General features: G+C 35.8%; 1 protein-coding gene across 4 annotated transcripts in view; it reads right to left on the bottom strand.

The window, feature by feature from the left end:
- LEPR (leptin receptor) overlaps positions 1-21,457 on the bottom strand; it is an 82,892-nt gene that overhangs the window by 54,898 nt on the left and 6,537 nt on the right. For 2 of the 4 annotated variants that reach the window (XM_032426980.1, XM_032426989.1), the window contains 3 exons: positions 9,429-9,488; positions 4,100-4,429; positions 1,845-1,968 (listed from right to left, as the gene is read on the bottom strand). In XM_032426980.1, the coding sequence (XP_032282871.1) occupies positions 1,845-1,968; positions 4,100-4,429; positions 9,429-9,468 (494 nt within the window). In that variant the 5' untranslated portion in view covers positions 9,469-9,488. Of the gene's footprint in view, positions 1-1,844; positions 1,969-4,099; positions 4,430-9,428; positions 10,895-21,457 lie in introns of those variants that run through there. The other 2 variants (XM_032426973.1, XM_032426996.1) reach the window with 2 other exon arrangements.

Below are 21,457 nucleotides of genomic sequence, written 5' to 3' on the forward strand. Positions count from 1 at the left end.
CTTGAATAGGCACCCAGAGAATTTCTGATCACCATCCAAAATATTTAGGTCATCGTAGGAATGTGCTACATTGCAAAGGAATTCCTTTCTCTGAGCTAAAATCTATTTTGCTCAATAAAGCAGGAAATTTTCTACTCCAAATTTCAAATATATCTCCATCCAAAAGAGCGCTTCCTTTCTTTCCTCATTACTTACAGTTGAAGTGAGCCTCCTTCATTTTGAGACGAACCTTCCATCTGTGCTCTTTTCCTGGAACTTGCTTATTTACATATTCACTCTCTGTCATAGATCTTGAATGGGTCCCCTCCCACCCTATCTTCAACCTTTCTCCCCTTGCTGGGTCATTATCTACAGACTCGAAATAAGCTCATTCTTTCCTGTCCTTTAAATGTCCACCCTTGGCTGTGCTTTACCAATTATTACTCCAACCTTCCCACTTTACAACCTCAGTTACTTTGTGGGCCTCTAGAGATCTATAGCTCAGTCATTTCTGTTGTGAACATGTATCAGGGTTTCCTGGCTGCCCAGCATTTGTCTGGAAAATCTAACATTTCGTACAGCTCAAACAGTGGCAGCTAGGAGCACGTTTTCACCAGATAGTCCCATTCTGGACCTTGGCCCTAAAGAGAATTGCACAAAGAAGCAGGGGCTAGTAGGGGTTTCCAGGGTCATCTAGAATTCAGGGGCACTAGACCCCACCTAAGGCTTCCACAGCAATCTTGTGCTCCCACGGTTTCATGTACCTACCCAACATACAACAGTAACCACTAAAACTGAAGCCATGTGCATGTCTGCCCCAACCACTAGCCTGTGATGCCTCCAAGACAGAGATCACAACTCTTCTTTTTTTAACATCTTTAAGTTTCTTTTTTAAAATTATTTTAATTTACAAGGATATATTATATGCTGGCTAATTGAATTTAAATTAAAAAAATAAATTATTTTAATTTAAAATATGATTGTTCTAAATATATAATTAATATAATTATTTTATTTAAAATTTACATAACATAAAATTTACCATTTTGAGTGTACAGTCAGTGACAGTAGTATATTCACATGGTCGGGTAATCATCACCACCATCCAGCTTCAGAACTCTTCTCACCGTCCCAAACTGAAACTCTGCACTATTTAAACAAGAACTCCCCATTACCCCCACCCTTAGTCCCCGGTAACCACCATTCTACTTCCTATCTTGACTCATGTTTATATGGACAGTTTCTAGTACATCACCCCTCAATGGTATGATCTCAAAAACTGTAGAACTGAAAGAAATTAGTCTCTTTCTCCTTAAGCATCACAGAAAAGAATTAGAAAAAAAAATTTTAAAGAGCTAAAATTCACATAGAAATGATATGTATTATCACTAGAGTTTTTAGAAAACTTGAATGATGTCTTAGCTGGAATTATAAGTGTATGGCTATTTAAAACCACCATCTTGGCTCTCTAGCCACACAAATAAATATTGAGCACTTATATTTTTAAGCTAATGAAATGATCAAAGATGAGAAAAAAATCTACCTGAAAAAGAAATGTATAATAACTTTTTCCCCTCACTCAAATATCTAAGACCCCTGAACTGAGTTCATCCTTCTTTCAGAATATGCCCATCCATAACTGCAGTGGCTTGCTACCTTAATCAACAGGAGGAGCAAAGAGGAAACCTAATAGAGATGAATACTGCATGAAAAATATATAAAACTGCCTTCTAGAAATGTACATACATGCAAAAGGAAATATAAGGAGAGGAGAGTTTTCATAATCCACTTTTGTATACGAAAGCTCTTGCATTAAAAAAAAATTGTGTTGTCGAAATTTCCAAATTAATTTATTTGGTACTTACAGAATATATAAAAGGTGGACCTTCAGGTCATAAGTCTTGAAAGGATTCTTAAATAATGTCTCCATATAACAGATGAATAATTTCAAGTCCTCTTTCATCCAGCACTGTATGTTCCAGTTTGCACCTGAATTGAAAATAAACTACATTAAATCTGAAAAACATTCTGAACAACTCAGTGAAAGAGAAGAACTAAATTAAATTTACCAGTGTTCTGATACAATTTCCATTACCTATTCTGAGAGAAAAAGAACCAGCTCTAACCTGTGGTTATGTATCTGCCCAAGTCACTTAGCTCCTGAGGCCCCCAGTTTCCTTTTAGGTAAAATAAGACAGTTAAATTCTCAAACTTTTTTTTTTTTTAAAATCTTGAACTACTTAAGTAGGACAAAAAGACCTCAAAAGTCACCTAGCTCAGTTCATGCTTGCTTTCCAGGAGAAAAGAAAATATTCAATATCAAGGTACCAGCAAATGTGGAGCAGTATTTATGTGTCTGCTTTAGCAATAAAAGCACAGTGATTCACATGTGAACTATGATTCATGTCTTAAATTCTTGTTATTGTAATATTATAGGCCCCAAATACAACTGATGCAAGTGTACTTCACCATGCACTGAAAAACTCACCTGGTAATAAATTATTGGTGATTTGTAATTTAAAAAGCAAGAATAGCAAAAACTAGAAATAATGGCTAACGTAAAACAATGCTAACATATTTCCCCAAACCCGAAGGATTTCTAGCTGGTAGGGATTTTACAACACTGTTGAGCCCTTATGAAGTAAACAGCATGCCTGGTAGAATAATCAGTTGAAATCCTCAGTAACCACCACTTAACCTACTAATTTTAGTTAAACTCACTAAGAAGTGACTAGTTATGCAAGCTTTATTTATGTGTAAAATTTAAATCTACAGCATCATAATCACTCCTTTTGAAAACTGAAGAAAGTACTAAGATTTTTTGATCATTTCAAAGCTCATCACAAAGACCCTGCCTTATTAAATTCATCCTTGGTATATTTAATAATCGCCAAATGGCTAAGTTCCCCTACAAATGAAAAAAAAAAATGCCTCATTTAAAATTAAATGAATTGTATTAATTAAAGGCCATAGAATCATTTGGAGACACTAGGAGTTATTACTACTAACTTGTTTTAAAACTCTGATTTTATTGTATATTTATGCTTTATTCTTATTCCTAAGCTGATTTCAATAAACTGGAATGTTTCTTCCATCTAATCAGTGATACTCAACCAGGGGCAATTTGGCCCTCGGGGGCATCTGACAATGTTTGGAGATATGTTTTGGGGAAGGAGCTACTGATATCTAAGAGGCAGAAGCCAGGGATGTTGCTAAACATCCTACAATGCACAGAATAGCCGCCATAACCAAGAATTGTCTGGCCCAAAATGTTAATAATGTTGAGAGTGAGAAATTCTGATTAACTCTTTATAGGAGTGCTATACTTATGTGTGCCTCTGTTTTCATATTGTAGGTCTCTTTGTATTACTGAATCAATTGACTCTGCTCTGTTAGCTTTTCCAGAAGGCTTGGAAATAATTTTTTGGTTTTGATTTCCAGATGCAGAATTACTAACTACCCTAGCCACATTCAGTATGCATTATACTTAAACAACAAAACACCCCTTGATTTAAAATACATAATTGGCTACAGAGAGATTCCTCGCTTGAACAAATATTATTCATAAGTGTTTTAAAATTGAATTCAACAGTTGAATATTTTTTCAAGATTTTATTTATTTATTAGAGACAGACAGACAGACAGAGAACACGAGCCGGGGGTCCGGGAAAGGCAGAGGGAGAGGGAGAAACAGACTCCACACTGAGCAGGGAGCCCGACAAGGGGCTCAATCCCAGGACCCTGAGATCATGACCTGAGCTGAAGGCAAACACTTAACCTACTGAGCCACCCAGGCACCCCCAAAGGTTGAATATTTTGAATATTTTATCTATTCAACAAAATGAGGTGTGCTTTTTCTATTTTAAAGCAAATTTAGAAGGTTACAAGAAATGGATTTATAGGTAAAAAAAGTTCCCTCATTGCATTTTTATAAGATATAAAATAATTTGGGGCTCATTAGTTTGGTCACATGATGAATCATAATTTTATTACTATATAAAATGATGATATGTATTAAGAATCCCATCCATATTACATCTATTTCATACAGGTTTCAGAGAATGAAAACATTTTGTTTAAAACAGTTAATAGGTAATGCTTGGAACATCAATATACTTACCTATCTGTTGAAAAACTAAAGAATTCACTGTTGAAACAAATGCCTTCCCTTCAATGTTGTCTACATGTACAGAACAGTTTTTATCTTCCTTGCTCCAAAAGCAACAGTGGAAAGTTGTTTTGGAAGATAAGTTAGAAAAGTAGGTAGTACTCGAATTCAATTTAGCTTCGACAACTGCCTCATAATGTTCACTCAGATTGGAAGTGTTCTTTGAGATTCCGGTTGGCAAGAGGAAGTCATAGGTTGTATTTGTTGGCATGCAAGACAGCTTAAATCTCCAGGGAGTGATCGGATATGCCAAGTTAAATGCATTTGTCAAATAAATAAATTCTGTTAGGATATTAAAAAGACACACAGAAAAACAATCATTTTGACTAAGACATAAATAGGAAGTATCTAAGATTAAACCATGTAGTGCTCAATTATTTAACTTTCTACTTGTTCAGTCTCTGCCTGATGCAGAGCTCTGTGCTTCCATTATACAATGGAAGGTACATTAATTTACTGAGATAACTTCATCCGTTAGCACCTCTTTTTGGAAATTCATGCTTCATTTTCCTGATTAATCTAGCCTTCTATATTTATATTTTAATGAAAAAATTATAGCTAAATATTTCAATTACTTTTTCTAAAAAAATTATTCTAATGAACTTCCAGTATAAGTGGGAAATATCTGGATGTGCAATTATATAAACAAATATTAAAGTGCTGTTTTAATATTTCTTAAAGAAAATAATACCAAAATGTTAGCACTACAAGTGTTTTTAGAAAGGGTTTTTCTTCAGTATCAGGACAGCTGGATAATCTCTTGAATCTACCCATGATCCTCAGATATATGACACTGTCTAAGACATGTCTTTAATGCACTCTCCAAGAATCAATGTACAATGACAGGAATATTCCACTGCTGATTAAAGACAATTCTCACTTTTTTGACATATAAAAATTAAGAATAATTATATAATCTCATACCCAAAAAATTCTCAAAAGTGGTACTTGTTTTTTTAATAAGTAATTGTTTGAAAATAATAATTAATTCTCAATAATTCTTTCTTTTTTTTTTAAAGATTTTATTTATTTATTTGACAGAGAGAGACACAGTGAGAGAGGGAACACAAGCAGGGGGAGTGGGAGAGGGAGAAGTAAGCTTCCCACAGAGTAGGGAGCCGGATGTAGGGCTCGATCCCAGGACCCTGGGATCATGACCTGAGCCGAAGGCAGACACTTAACGACTGAGCCACCCAGGCGCCCCAAAAATAATTCTTTTTTTTACAAGCTACTCATATAATTCAACAGCCGTATTGCCTCACATACAAACCAAAGCAGAATGAGAATTTGGAGAATTTTGCATGGATTTTCATGGAATGAGAATTCTGAAGAATTAGGGTAAATGTAAAAATGTAAGAAAATAGCAATTTTTAAAAAATCAATTCACAAAAAATGTTTTAAATCATAAAGGTAATATATATGAAAATATCTACACAATATATAGGTAATGACTGTTAAAGTTTGATTTCTAAACTTCTCCATAAAAATAAACTAACATAAAAATATATCAGATGCAAAAATTAAAGCAAACATGACTAACATGACTAATACTTTGCCCACACTGATAACAATTAGGTATCATAATATCACCAAAAGTGACTCCTCATTACAATTGTGTTCCTTTGGACTTCATCTTTCTAACATATGTTTCTGAAATTAGCACATGTCAATAAAAATAGGTTATTTCTTTGATTTTACAAAACTATGAATATTTGTTGGTGTTAATTAAAAGCACCATTTTCTAGCTGCACATAGAATATTCAGTTGGCTGAACTGAAATGAGCCTAAAATCCTCAAAGAAGTATTTGAAATGTAAAATGTAATAATGAATGTCATAGACATAGCAACTATTGAATCAGTTTAATTAAAAGATGGTTCTATTTTGCATGCTTCTTTTGCAAATAATATTTCTTTCCCTCCAGATGAACCCTAAACAGCCAGGAGTCCAGAATTTTATCTGAAGGCATATGTTATCATGGTAACAACATCCCAAGAACTCTTCTGATTCACAAAACTTCATCAAACAACAAACCTTTCAGAAAGCCAATGTGAAACACATTGAGCGGAGCCTAATAAAAATTAGAAAATATAAGAGAGAATGAGTATGTTGTTACTTTTTGATAGTCCCTTGTGGCGTCGTTTTTTTGAAATCTGTTAACAGTGGAGTTATGCTGGGTATTTTCTGTAAATATATAGATAGCTACAAGGAGAACGAACAGTACGCACAAGGAAGACTTGTAGAGAAACTCTTAAGAGCACCTTCAGATTGGATTAGCCAAGGAGATGCTTAGGACACACAGGTGGACAGCTGGATAATCTCCCAATATGGTTGCCAGATAAAATGGGTTTTGTTAAAAATAGCCTGACTTTAGTTTTTTTTAAAATTTTATTTAAGGGCGCCTGGGTGGCTCAGATGGGTAGACGTCTGCCTTCGGCTCGGGTCATGATCCTAGGGTCCTGGGATTGAGTCCCGCATCGGGCTCCCTGCTCAGCGGGGAGCCTGCTTCTCCCACTGCCTCTCTCTCTCTCTGTCTCTTATGAATAAATAAATAAAATCTTTAAAAAAAAAGATTCTTAAAAAAAAAGATTTTATTTATTTACTTGACAGAGAGAGCACAAGCTGGGGGAGATGCAGGCAGAGGGAGAAGGAGAAGCAGGCTCCTTGCTCAGCAAGGAGTCTGATGCAGGGCTTGATCCCAGGACCCTGGGATCATGACCTGAGCTGAAGGCAGACGCTTAACCGACTGAGCCACCCAGGCACCCTTAGCCTGACTTTAATTTTAAAATACTTGGAACACAGCCTAAATTAGATGACTTGAGGGGTTTTTTGTTTTTTGTTTTTAATCAAAATATCTCTACAAGGCAGTAAGAAACAAGTGAGAATAGTATGCTCAATAATCATTGGTGGGGCACCTAGGTGGCTCAGTTGCTTAAGTGTCTGCCTTCCACTCAAGTCATGATCCAGGTTCTGGGATGGAGCCAGGCCTTGGGCTCTCTGCTCAGTGGGGAGTCTGCTTCTCCCTCTCCCTCTGACCCTCCCCCTCCCCCACTCATGCTCTTTCTCTATCTCAAATAAATACATAAAATCTTTAAAAAAAAGTCATTGGCAATGGGTGACTAATTTCAAACAGAAGCATGCTATGGTTCACAGTAGTTAAAATCACGACATTAAAAAATCATCTGTAAGCTTTCTCTTGAGGATATTCCTGCAATGGGTAGGAGGAAGACTAGCATACATTTAATTCTTCTTCTGGTGGTATTCAAGATGGAAATTTTCAATGTAAACATCATCCCTTGATAATATCCCCTTATAACATTACACTTGTGATTGTCTACTGGAGTTATAATGTGGAATAGCTTTTAAAATGGCATCTCCCTTCCATTTGAGAATAAATCCATTATTTTGTGTCATAGCGATATATTTTACATACTACCACCAAGTAAACTGCTCCTTGATACACAGAGTTAGTTTTAACTATCATCTGATATATATACATTTATAATTTAATAATGCTACATTTACTAAATTAAAATTAAAACATTCAAGTGTCACCATATCTTGCTTCTACAAATGTATAAGGGTGTTAGTGTACATAAATAAACTTTCTGTACTGTAAAAGAAAACAAAGTTAAGTAGCAAACAATGGGCAGGAAGAAAAAATTTGCAAAACATAATAAATTGTTAAGGGCTTGTGATGATTAAGGTTATGTGTCACTTGTCCAGGTCCATGGGGTGCTCAGTCATTTGGTCAAACAGTAGTTTGGGTGTGTCTGTGAGGATGCTCTGGATGAACTTAACATTTGAATCAGTAAAATGAGAAAAGCAGATTGCCCTCCCTAACGTGGACAGGCCTTATCGATCAATTGGAGACCTGAATAGAACAAAAAGGCTAAGTTAGAGGGAACTCCAGCTGCCTGACTGACATCAGTCTTTTCCTTCCTTTGGACTCAAACTGAAACATCAGCTCTTCTTGGGTCTTAAGCCTGCAGTATCCAGACTGGAACTTATCCCATCGGCTCTCCTGGCTCTCCAGCCTACCAACTGCAGTCATGGGACTTCCCAACCTCCACCATCTTGTGAGCCAAGTCTTTATAATAAATCTCTTTCTCTCTCTCTATAAATTCTCCTGGTTCTGTTTCTCTGGAGAACCCTGACTAATACCGTACTAAATATCAGTGACATTTTAGAAATTTTGAAAACTCATGAAGATAAAATCCAGCAACAAAATGGTAAAGTACATGATTTAGAAAATTGCATAAGAAATATAAATTTTCAGACGAACCATGAGAGACAATGGACTCTGAAAAACAAACTGAGGGTTCTAGAGGGGAGGGGGGTGGGAGGATGGGTTAGCCTGGTGATGGGTATTAAAGAGGGCACGTTCTGCATGGAGCACTGGGTGTTATACGCAAACAATGAATCATGGAACACTACATCAAAAACTAATGATGTAATATATGGTGATTAACATAACAATAAAAATTTTTTAAAAAAAGAAATATAAATTGTCAATAAACAGTGCTCAACCTCACAAATAATCAAGTAAATAAAACTGAAATGAGATGTCATGTTTTCCTTATCTGACAGGGCAAAAACGTGGAAGAATGATAATATACATCTTTGACAGAAATGCAAGGGATAGCATTCATGTACTTTGTGTTGGTACTGCAAATGGTACGAAATTTTGTGGAGAAGATTTCACAGTACCTATCAAATTTTTAAATGTGCATACTATTTAACATAGAAAGTCCTCTTTAATAATTAATCAACAGGAATATTCTTCCAAATATACAAAGATATATGTATGGCTTTCAATGCAGCATTATTTGTTACAGATAAAGAAATGTCTATCAATGGGGAATTGGTCAAGTAAATTAATAATTTAAGGTATAGTCGTAAGTTTTTTGTTATGCAACCATTAAACGAATAAGCATATCAGTAAGTACTCAGTAAAAAAAAAAGTTGTCATGATAAATTGAAAAGCTATTAAGCAGAAAAACACAGAACAATAGATATAGACCAATTCTATTTTTGCAACCATAGACACAAATTGTGTATGTTTGTGTGTGTTATAGTTCTGGAAAGCTACACATCAGGTTGGTCCAGGAGATTGAGAAGGGTTTTCATTTTCACACTTACACTTTTGTTTGGTTTGTATTTTTAATCATGAGCATGAGAATTTCTAACTGCAGACAGGAAATTCTGCTAGCCGATAAAAAAAACAGGATCCCTAAGGGCAAAATCTCTTATATACGGACATTTAAAAAGCTAATTACTTACCCCAATGTAACAAAGCCACACAGAAATTTTGACAAGTCATCTTACTTCAGAGAAGTAGACCTGAAAAACAGTACATCTAAAACAAATACACACACAAAACACACAAAACACCTGACATCTATCGATACAAGCTGTCTGGGAAAATATAAAAGGAAAAGGATTATGAATAAGTCTTTAAATTTTAATCCTCTATAATACTCTGCATCAATATCAGAGAAGTGTCTCACATTAAAGTATAGCTAGACATTATAGATTCATTCCCGTGCACATACTATCTTACACAGTTAAAATATAAGCCACATATTCATATATGGCATATTCAAAAAATTTTTAATGTTCCTTTATGCCATGACAAACCAGGACAGGCATCACAGGATAAGACCAAATTTTTAACTAAACAAAAGTGTTCATAAGTTTGATTCAATATGTACACAATCTAACATTAATTTTTTTATACTCAGTTCTTAAATTTCTCTTATTTTCTAAAGCCATTACATTTACTGTGATACTACAAAGCCAAACAGTTACAGCATAGGTATTGACTGTATATTTATTTCCAATAAAGAGGAGGAAATTTCCCTGTATGCTTTTGGAAACCCCTAGTGTTTATTTGCAGATGCAGTAATACTCACACTGGAGAGTTATCAGAGTAATCTAAGGAAAGGTTGATGGCTTAATATATCCAAATGATCGGGTGACTTCAAGAGACAAGCTTTCCCATGAAGTCTACTCAATTTGAAATACATCTTGAATAAGATTATTCGTACTACGACATCATGAATTAGAATGGCAGTGTAATTTTAATATATTGGGCTTCGATTTGTAATGAAAACCTAAAGGCTTTTGTTGTTCCAGTGTTTTTTGTTATCTCAAATTGGGGATTCAGTTCACTACACAACGTTAATCTGAGGTAAAAAGCTCTGAATTAGGTGTCAGGAGTCTTGAGTGCCAATCTAGTATCTTCAACCAATCAGCTGTAGGACTTGGGACTTCAACACTCTAGACCTCAGGTTCCTCGTGTACAAATCCCCCTGATGGATGAGCTGTACAATCCCTTTCAGAGCTTCTCATGATTCTGAGAGATTTTATTTTAAAATAGAAGTCACAGCTTTACCACAAAGAATATTATAAAATACGAAGTGAGAAACATGTCTCATAAGTCACATCTGAGAATTGGTACCATGTGATGAGTAAACAGGAAAACATGTTTGTTTAGTTCCCGACTTAATAACTCCCGGGAAGAAAAGGGATGAGCATAAACATTTTACAGTCTGATAAATTTGTTTTTCAGCCTCTCGGTTTTTCGTCAGAAGTTTGGTTCTTTATACACTGATATCACAATGTGTCTTTAGGATTTCTAAACATCTGTTCAGTCTTTGGACTCCTCATTACCGAATCATATGAATTTTTTGATACCTGTTTCTGATGCAAAATTTTCTCCTAAGGGGAGGTTGCTGGGGGGGGGCGGGGAATGGGTGAAATAAGTGATGGGGATTAAGATTGCACTTGTTGTGATGAGCACCGGCTGTTGTATGGAGGTGTTAAATCACTAAATTCTATACCTGAAACTAATATTACACTGTATGTTAACTAACTGGAATTTAAATAAAAACTTTTTAAAAATATCTCCTAAAATAAACCCAAGTGCAAGTTTCATAGTCAGGATGTGTCATAGATACAACATATCATTAGACTAAGTGTTTTGAATGAACCAACTGGTGGCAAATAATTCAGTCCAACAATTGATTTGACTCACTTTTAACTCAACTGATCTGCTGAGTCAAATGACCAAATAGATCAGTTGTTTTTGCTTATATAAGACAAGCGTTCTTTTATTTAATGTCCATGCAAAACACAAACTATTCTTATGGTTTGAATTCTTGCAGGCAGGTTTCACTCTTACATAACAGAGAAACAATCACAAAAGTGAAAAGGGCATAGATGCAACCTTGAAGAGAGTGTGAAATATGGTGCCTGATATAGACTCAATGAGGCAAATATTTATATGACCCTACATTGTACCAGAAAGGAACATAAAGAGGTTTACAAAAACACAAATAATACCAAAAAAAAAAAAAAAAAAGGCAGAAATCTTTAAACTGTGAGGAAAAAAACCAAGCAAAGGGAAAACTAATGGTAAGAAGACCAAAATAAGTGTAATATACAAAATACCATTCAGTTAAATTCACTTTTTAAAGATGAACTATTAATTTCCTTATGCTTTCTTATGATCAAATTGTTCAACCATAAATTCAGAGTACTTTTAAGTAATCTCTACACCCAACATGGGGCTTGAACCCACAACCCCGAGATCAAGAGTTGCATGCTCTACCGACTGAGCCAGCCAGGCGCCCCTTCAGAGTACTTTGAAAATGAAACCAACAGCTTAGGGGAAATGTTCAAATAATCTTAACACTAAGAACAGAAAGAAATTTTTGCCTGAGTAAATTCAAAACAGGTAACATCCTCATGAACATCCTAACAGTACCAGACTTTCATGGAAACGTCACACGATTCAACAGTTCCTCAGCCCCTCCACTGCTAGTACCCTATTCTAAGCCACCATTATCTCTTCCCTGGACAGTCAGAAGTACCTCCTAACTGGTCTCCCTGTTGCTACCCTTCCTCTCCAGTTCAGTCTATTCTCAGTGCAGCATCTAGAGTGGTCTAGATCATGTCTGGCTTGCCCCAAACACTATAGTACTCTCCTTTTCACTCTGAGTACAAGTCTGAGTCCTGCACAGAGCTACAATGTCCTGGATCTTGAGTGCCCCTCTGACCTCATCAACTACCGCTCTTCCTTTGTTCAAGTCACCTTCTCGGAACCTTTCCTGACTAGCCCATCTAAAATTTCAACACCTTCCCCACCCCAACACGCATATCTGCTGTTACTGCTGAATTTTCTCCTTATCACACTTATCACACTACCTAATGTGAATATGACTTCTTGTTTTTCTTGCTTATTGTCTAACTCTCCCCACTAGAATGTAAACTCCACTAGACCAAGAGATTCTTTTTACTATTTCCTTTTCATCATTATATCCTTCACACATAGAAGCCTGCCTGTCACCTACTAGGTGCTTTCTGTATGAATGCTGAATGAATGAGTGAATGAATGAATGGCATGATATGACTCTTGAAATATTCTTCAAAATAGTCTGGCGGCATCATACTAAGAAAATAACAATCTTCAAAAGATGCGTTCTATGGATAACAAAGATGTCACACACACCACACACACACACACACACACACACACACACACACACACACAGGAATATTATGCAGCCATTAAAAAGGAAGAGATCTTGCCATTTGTGAAACATGGATGGACAACATAGATGCTAAGTGTAATAAGTCAGACTGAGAAAGACAAATACCATGTGATTTCACTCATATGTGGAACTTAAAAAAAAACAAAACAAATGAATAAACAAACAGAAAGCAGAATCAGACATAAATACAGAGAACAAACTGATTGTTGCCAGGCGCCCCCTTAACCATTTTTAAATATGGATCTTGTTGGGGTGCCTGAGTGGCTCAGTCGGCTAAGTGTCAGACTCTTGATTTCGGCTCAGATCATGGTATCAGGGTTGTGAGATCAAGCCCCACGTAGAGCTGCACAGCAGAGTCTGCTTGGGATTCTTTCTCCCTCTCCCTCTGCCCCTCCCTTCCCTCACTCTCCCTCTCACACAAATAAATAAAATCTTTTAAAACAATAAATAAATATGGATATTGTTGAGAATTTGATAAGAGCAAGGTACCAATTGCCAGGAGGAGACACATACACCCAAAATTAGGGCTATAATTTCAGGGGGTTAACAAACTCTCTGAAATTTATCCAAAGCTCCCAGATTAAGAGTTCCTGATGTAGATAAATAAATGGAGTCCACATTCCTCAGGCAATCCTCCGTAAGTATAGCTCCTATAAATTGAGCCACTGATAAACATCAAGCTATGAGGAGTTTGAGATTATATTGCCTAACGTTCCCCCTGGAATATAGTCATTCTATGTTGACAGTTAAGACGAATAATGTGTTTTATTTGAAATCTTCATAAAATATACAGATTCATTCATAGACTGATCTAAATGATCCATCCATAACACCTAGATGTGCAGTCCGCAATTCAATTTTCATAATACACCAGAGTAAGCATATTAAACACATCACTGATTCTTGAGTTATTATTATAAACTTCAAACAAAAGGAAAAATCAAAATCTATATTCTCCTGAATTATCATATTATGGGTTTTCAGAAGAAAATCAGACTTTAACTTCTATCACAGAAAATTCTTTGTGTATCTTTATGTATCAAATTCTACTTAAATATAAAGCAGAATAGTCTCAATTAGTGTTTGAGTGGAAGAAAGGAAATTATTTACAACTTGCTCCAATGATCTCACAAAGTCTCTAGGTTTGTAGAAAAGTTTATGAGTTAGAAAAGCAATTCTGACAATTCTGTTGCCTTGATGAGTAAACTCAATGAGCGCCATCTGCCACTAATTCTTGCTTTTACTTTCCGCCCATTTTTCACTTAAACAACACCATTTAAGTATTTTATTTAAATATAAATGAAAAACCCTATTTCTTCAAGTGTCAAAATAAATATAGCCTGGTCTATCTCTACTAATTTTGTCATTCTTCATTTAAGACAGACATTGGTCATGCTATTCCTTCCCATCAAGTAGCTGTTAAAGACTTACTTTAAAATTAAAAAAAAAACAAAACCTTCCATCATCTTGGTATAAGCATTTGTCACTTTGAAAACTTAATTTCAAGTGTTTTAATTCCTGATATGACTCTAATTATGTGATCTTGTTGCACATTACTTCCTTGAAAATACAGAGGGATAAGCTAGAATTCAGAGACTTAGGTACCAGAAAGTCAACAAAGTTGAGTAGGAATAGGCATCTTACCTACAAAGTAATTTAAAAATCTGTACATAAATTAACTCATTTAATTATTAGCTAACTATTTGGTACAATATAAGTTACCACACAAGGGACTAGAAATATAAAAATTAATAGGAAATCATCATTTATTTTAACAAGTAACATTGTTTTATGACTTTTTTATGTATCAAAGTTCTATAATACCAATATGAGTAAAGTATCATGGGACTTCACATTCAAGATGACAAACTGAAGAAATAAACTGATCTTCTCTTACTCCTGAGATGTCTTTAGTATTACAGTGAAGTAAATCATTATCAACCAGTAGAACAGAGAATGAGAGGGGACCAGTAGCAAAAGAGAGATTTAAACAAATTTCTGGAAGATGAAGCAAAGATTAATGTAGAATGAAGGAAGTGACTACGTAGGATATTTGGGGAAGGGGCTGTCATCAACGAAGGAACAAATTTATTTAGCAAAACCCTGGAAATGTTCTGAATGGTAAAGGGCAGGGTGATGTGCGGCCAAAAGAGACGGTTTTGTTCTGCATATGAAATATCTGACTTTCTTTATCCCCTCATGAACAATTCACAGCAGCCAAATCTAACTCCCTGTAACTGTCAGAGGAGTGATTTACAAACAAGAGAAACAACTCTGGCTAGTTTAATAGAAAAAAAAATTAGTAAAATTATTGGGTACCTCACAGAACCTCAGTGACAGAGAACTGACTAATAAAGCACATAGCCAAGAACCTCACCCAAAATCTCATGAAAATTGCTCTAGAAAAGATAACCCTGCTACCATGCTAAGACATTGCATGTTATGACTGAAGCCTCAATGCCTACTACCTCTGAGTTCCTCTGAGCTCATCTGTTCTTCCATATCCCACACTTCTGATCTAAGATTTGGCATGAATGCCTCTCACTGATTCAGCCTAGTTCACAGTCTACATATAGGCAGCCAGGAAACTTGGGAAAATAGGGATTTATAAGGTAGGGAAATCCCCAAACAGAGACAAAATATCCAAAGTTGTCAAATAGCCAAAGAAAATAAAAAATTGTTCCATATACTCCTATATATTAAAGGAGTTAAAAAGCACAAGTTATTTGAGGAGAACTTGGGCTTTCAGTATAGACTTGACACGAACATGGTAAAGAACTTACATGTTCTGATATTTAGGGGGACTGACCTTCTGCATAAAAGGCAGCTCCCCGCTCAAGTGCCTAGAATAAAGCCTATCAGTTGACAAACACTGCCCATATGCACAGAATTCACATTCTTCCTGTTTTTCCCCTTAACAGCCATGCTGAATAGAGACGTGAACTAAGACATGAAGACTTCGGCACAATGAAAAAATTTTGTAAAAAAAAAGAAAGAAAACCTACCACAGAGGATATAGATAAATCAGAGTAGAAAAAATAGCTTTAACAAATGTTCATGAGTATCTTCAAGGACATTTTCAGAAGACGTTGCATCCATAAATTCAAAGATTGCTCTGATAAAGGAATCATCCTCAGAAGAAAGAGCTTTGGAAAATCACATGCATAGTTGCAAAAACATTTTTCAGTAGAAATGTTAGCAAACACATGTGCATAATTAATTCCTCCCCAAAAGGAAAAAAGAGGAAAAAAATGCTTAAAAAAAAAAAAAGGTCAAATGATCCATATCCAACCAGTAGTACTTCCAGAAAAAGAGAATAAAGAGAAAATGATCAATGAAATAATATGAAAAACTTTTCCAGAGCTGGTAAGAGACACAAGTTTCCAAACTCAAGAAAAAAAAAAAGTGTACCAAGTACAAGCAGTAAGAATGGAAAAAATATCCAATGCTAAACGTATCACTAAGAAATTACGAAAGAGCAAAGAAGAGAAGACAGGAAAGGTTTCCAGAGAAGAAAAACATCTCTAAAAGAATGAGAAACAGAATGGAAGCAAATGTTTTATACCAAAACAATGAATACAGTGAAACAATGAATACTATAAAACAAATGTTTTATACCAAAACACTGGAAGATAATCCAGTGACGCCTGATGGAAAATTACTACAGTAGAAAATTCTATTAGCCAGTCAAGCAAGTATCAGAGCAAAGCAAATATATTTTCAATAACACGATGACTAAATTTATATCCTATGAGCCTCTTTCTCAGAAGGAATTTTACAAGGTATTCCAGCAAAATGAGGAGTAAACCAAGAAAGAAGGATTCAGGGATTCAGGATTCAGAAAAGCATGACTACAACCCAGTTGATGGCTCCAAAGACTTGAGAATGACCAGTCCAGATAGCAGATGACCCCTGAAAGGAAATGGCCAGAAGGAAGGCAGGAATGGAGGTAATTCAATGTGTAATATGATTCTGAAGCTGCAAAAATCTGACAAAAACAAAAACAGAACCCACAGAATAGCACAAGGGAAAAAAGGAAGTCATATTTCAAAATTGAGGCCACTAGGCCAAATAAGAATATGAGTTCATGGTCGTCAAAAAGAAGAATTAAATGGATTCCAAAAAAATAAAGAGAATGAATAAAAAACTAAAAATTAAAGGTATAATGAAGAAGGCCCACCTACCTTCTCCCAACAAGAAAAAATAATTAGAAAAAGCTTTACAGAAAGTCCTGATCTAAATATGAATCAAAATAAAATATGGCATGCTTTTTTTTAAGTAAACTCTATACCCAACGTGGGGCTTGAAGTCACGACTCCAAGATCAAAGGTCACATTCTCTATGGACTGAGCCAGCCAGGTGCCCCATACATGGCACAATTTTGACCAAGTGCTGGAATTAAAGAATCCATTTGAAAGAAGGAAGAATCCCCTTAACCTTGATTCTGGGAAGATTCTCCTTTGGGTGGCTAAGGAGTCATATTAAATGAAATGTAATCCCGGGACACTTCTTGATTCTGCAGTGAATGATATTTACAGTCATAATAACATTAACGCTATTTATAGATTTTTCAACTTTTTTGTTCAACCATTTAGACAAAAATGAAAGATTCAATTAATTACAATACTAAACATGAAATATTAATAATATTCTCACTATATAGCTCTCAAAACTTGGGCGGTATGATTATATAAGGAGAGATAGTGGGAAGGCAAAGAGTGAAATATCGCAACCTGATGCTGTAGGAAGGCAAGAGGAACTGTCTGTAGTGAATGGAACAGAAATAGTGGAAGGAATTATAAATGTAACCAATTAAAAAGCTCAGAAAATTAATATAATTATATGCAGGAACAGAGAAAGAAAGAAGGCAAAACTAGTAAGCTAAATTCTCTTCTACTACAGTATCTGTTTATGGTTGATAAATGAAAAGAAGTCAGTGTAAGCATATTATCCAGCCCTTCAGAGGAAGCCACAGGCCTAAGAACCAAAACCAGAAATGGTTCAAGTTAGTTGTTCCCAAGGTCAGCACGGGCACAGTGAGGGTAGTGGGGCAGGGGACGAGAATTTTTTGATTGCAGTAGGTTTCTGTAACCATGTGCGTGGATTATTTTCATGTAAAATTATTATTGAGTCCTTTTAACTAAATAGAGGGCTACGAGATTTCAGAGAAAATAGCTACTAACAAAGTCCTAGGGGCCAACGAAAGGTTCACAGAAGTGAAATTTTAGTTGAACTCCAAGGAATACAAAAGAAGAGAGTAGTGTTGTATTTCTTCTATTTTAAGGTTCACAATATGTTAACACCTCTGACATCAAGATCTTTGTTAAAATCGATGTCATCTCACAATTACCGATGGCCTAGTAGCAGCTGTGATCGAGTTGTCATTGATTGCATACAGACAAACTGGGGCGCTTTCCTCATGACAGACTGGACAATTTTAACCCATCAATATTTCGGGCAACAAACTATTTAAAGACCATTTGAGGAAGGAATAGGAGTCCTGAGTGTTGTCTGAAAACCTTATGTTGACATTTTATGGGAAGACCATATAAAGAGCCAGCATCACGTTTGCAAAATGGACCACACTGGTAGAAAATCTAAGAAACAACAGTGAAGCATTCTTTTATGAAGTGCTATATCACAAGTATTCTTGATAACCCAGAATATGCTAGTGTTTGGAAAAATATTGACATCAACAGCACTGAGTTGAAAAGCAATTAAAAAAAAAAAAACTGATTCTGAATATGAAAAAGAATTCCTTAACCAATTTCTTTGATTTACACTTTCCTTATGAGAGCAATAAGATTTAAACAAAAATCTTTATTTAACTAATTCTAAAAGAGCTCTTCCAGTAGATATAAGACAAAAATTCTAAAGGATGAGAAAGCATTGTAAAATAGTTAAATAGGCAGAGCCTTTTCTTTCTTGGAGGTACAAAAATGGTAGTATAATATACTTAAAAATCCATGATGTCTAGATTTACAGAACTACAACTACCTAGAAAGAGGATAATTAGGAGAAATCAGAGAGATTACTTCTAGTTTGGGGAAATCATAACAGATATCATAGAAGAGTAATGAGTTAACTGCCCCCTTAAAGAATGGGAAGGCATAGGAAGCATAGATTCCCACAGAACCTATGGTCAGTAAAAACAAAGATCGGCCAAAGAATATCAGTAAAAGACAATAAGAACTCCTGTGTGTGAACTGATTTGCAAATTGGGAATCAAAAGACCAAGAAGCCACTTGCCCAGATGACTGCTTTTTATAGAAAGAACATTTTTTACATCCTGTTCATTCTGTGCAAAAACCTTCTCTCCCTCAAATCAAACCTGTGACTAGCAGTGTTGCCGCAAGACAGCCAGGTCACTAGAGAAATACCCAGCTACCTCCTGGGTAGGTCTAATATGGTAAGTATGTCATAATTCTAAGAGATAACATTTAATAACATGACAGCAACTGCAATTATTGGGTGCTTATTATGTATGTGTCAGTATGTTTTCTCTCTCTGTTGATATAATGTGTGTGTTTATCTATGTCTGTTTATAATTTATTTTCTCTTTTAGCTCCTAAACACCAGTTTGGTTCAGAAATTTTGTTGGTACATACAGAAATCTAATTGTTCGATTATCTCATGTTCATAGTTTCTCAATTTTCATAGGCTTAGACACCCAAATAACAGCTGCTGGATAAAGTAAAATGGGAAAATCTGAGTCTCAGGAAAACTAAGTTGTCCTATGCCTTCACAAAACAAATATTTGGTAGCAGCTGTTCTTAAACATGAATTCACACTTTTAAAGTCCATTATAATACCATTATAGAAGCTCCTGAGAATCTCTGTTTGTTTCAAATCTTTAGCTATTCTCCAGTACAAACAGATAAAACACGTATATGTTCCCATAAACCTTACAGAAACTATTGGCCCAGGAGTAAATCCTCTCTCTCTGCCCTCAACTTCTTCTCTTTCTCATTCACTATTTTACCCATATGTATACACATTTGTAAGTCTAGATTGTTTCTGGATTTTTTCCCACTAATTGGCAAAGACTTTTAAGATTAATATCACAATGCCCCTTAAGAGATTCTCTAGTTAGGTCATTTTCTTTTGCTAGTTCATGGTACTCCCGTGTGATTCAAATACACGACTCTCTTCCTCGAGATCATCCACCTGTCCCCCAGGCAGCGGCTCCCCATAGCTCTGTGCTCTCCTCAGCAAGTCTCCATGCTGTACCTGGAGCTCTCGCCCAGCTGAGCAGATCACTGAAAGACCGCACTGGCCAGGCAAACACTCTCCCGCACTAACTGAGTGTGGACTGTATTCACTTTTGGGGAGACTTTATTTGGTACCATAAAATTGTGTAAGGGGGAAGAACCTAGCCTACTAATTTTATAGACTACGTGAATTGCGGACTTTTATTCAGTGAGAATCAATATCCACAAAAGTTTCTCATGGTCTACCTTAAACATATTAAGTGTTCACAATTCTGAAAAAGATTTTAAACTCCCAAGTACGTGGCACTTAAATTTGACAGTAATTTTCACAACATATCCAGCATTGCCATGTCTAATATTTCTTATAAATACTTACTAAAATTTACTTGAAAACATTATACTGCCATTAACCACATCTTTTTAAGCTTGGCCTGTTGGCAATGTAGAGTTAAGGGTCACATTGCTGGGGGGAATGTAAAACGATGAAAGCTGCTTTGGGATGCAGTTTAGCAGATCTTTAAATGCTAAACACAGTGTTGCCATGTGACTCAGGAATTCTGCTCATAGGTATATACCCAAAAGAGATAAACACATACTTTCACATAAAAACTTATACACAAATGTTAGTAGCAGCATTATTCATAATAGCCAAGAAGTGGAAGCTTATCCAAATGTCCATCAACTGATGAATGAATAAACAAAAAGTAGTATACCCATATAATGGAATATTATTTGGCTATACAAAAAGAATGAAGTACAGATCCATGCTGTAGCATAGATGAACCCTGAAAACCTGCTAAATGGAAGAATTTGGTCACTACAGGCCCCATGGTTTTATTTATGTGAAATATCCAAAAGAGGCAAATCCATAAACACAGAAAGTAAATCAGTGGTTTTGAGGCACAGGAGGAGGAGGATTGGGGAATGAATGCTAATGGGTACAGAGTTTCTTTGAAGAGTGATGAAAATGTTCTCAAATTAGATAGTGGTGATGGCTGCATAAATTTGCATAAATCTGTTAATGTACTAAAAACCATGAGTTGTATACCATAAAAAGTTGAATGTTGGGGTGCCTGGGTGGCTCAGTCAGTTAAGCAGCTGCCTTTGGCTCAGGTCATGATCCCAGGGTCCTGGGATTGAGCCCCACATCAGGCTTCCTGCTCCGCAGGGAGCCTGCTTCTCCCTCTCCCCCTGCCTGCCGCTCTGCCTACTTGTGCTCTCTCTCTATCTCTCTGTCAAGTAAATAAATAAAATCTTAAAAAAAAAAAAAAGATGAATGTTATGTGAATTACAATCCAATGAAGCTATTATTTTGAAAATACATTTAAATGTCAAGTATATTTCTATATGGTATCAACAAACAGACAATGAATTTTTCTAAAGATATTATTTAAAATAAATTTTAAAACATGGGTGACTCATTTGGTTCAGGCCATGATCCCAGGGTCCTGGGATTGAGCCCCGCATCGGGATCCCTGCTCGGCGGGAAGCCTGCTTCTCCCTCTCCCACTCCCCCTGCTTGTGTTCCTGCTCTCGCTATCTC

Source organism: Phoca vitulina, unplaced genomic scaffold (assembly GCF_004348235.1).
Source record: "Phoca vitulina isolate PV1807 unplaced genomic scaffold, GSC_HSeal_1.0 scaffold2, whole genome shotgun sequence".
Lineage (NCBI taxonomy): Eukaryota > Metazoa > Chordata > Mammalia > Carnivora > Phocidae > Phoca > Phoca vitulina.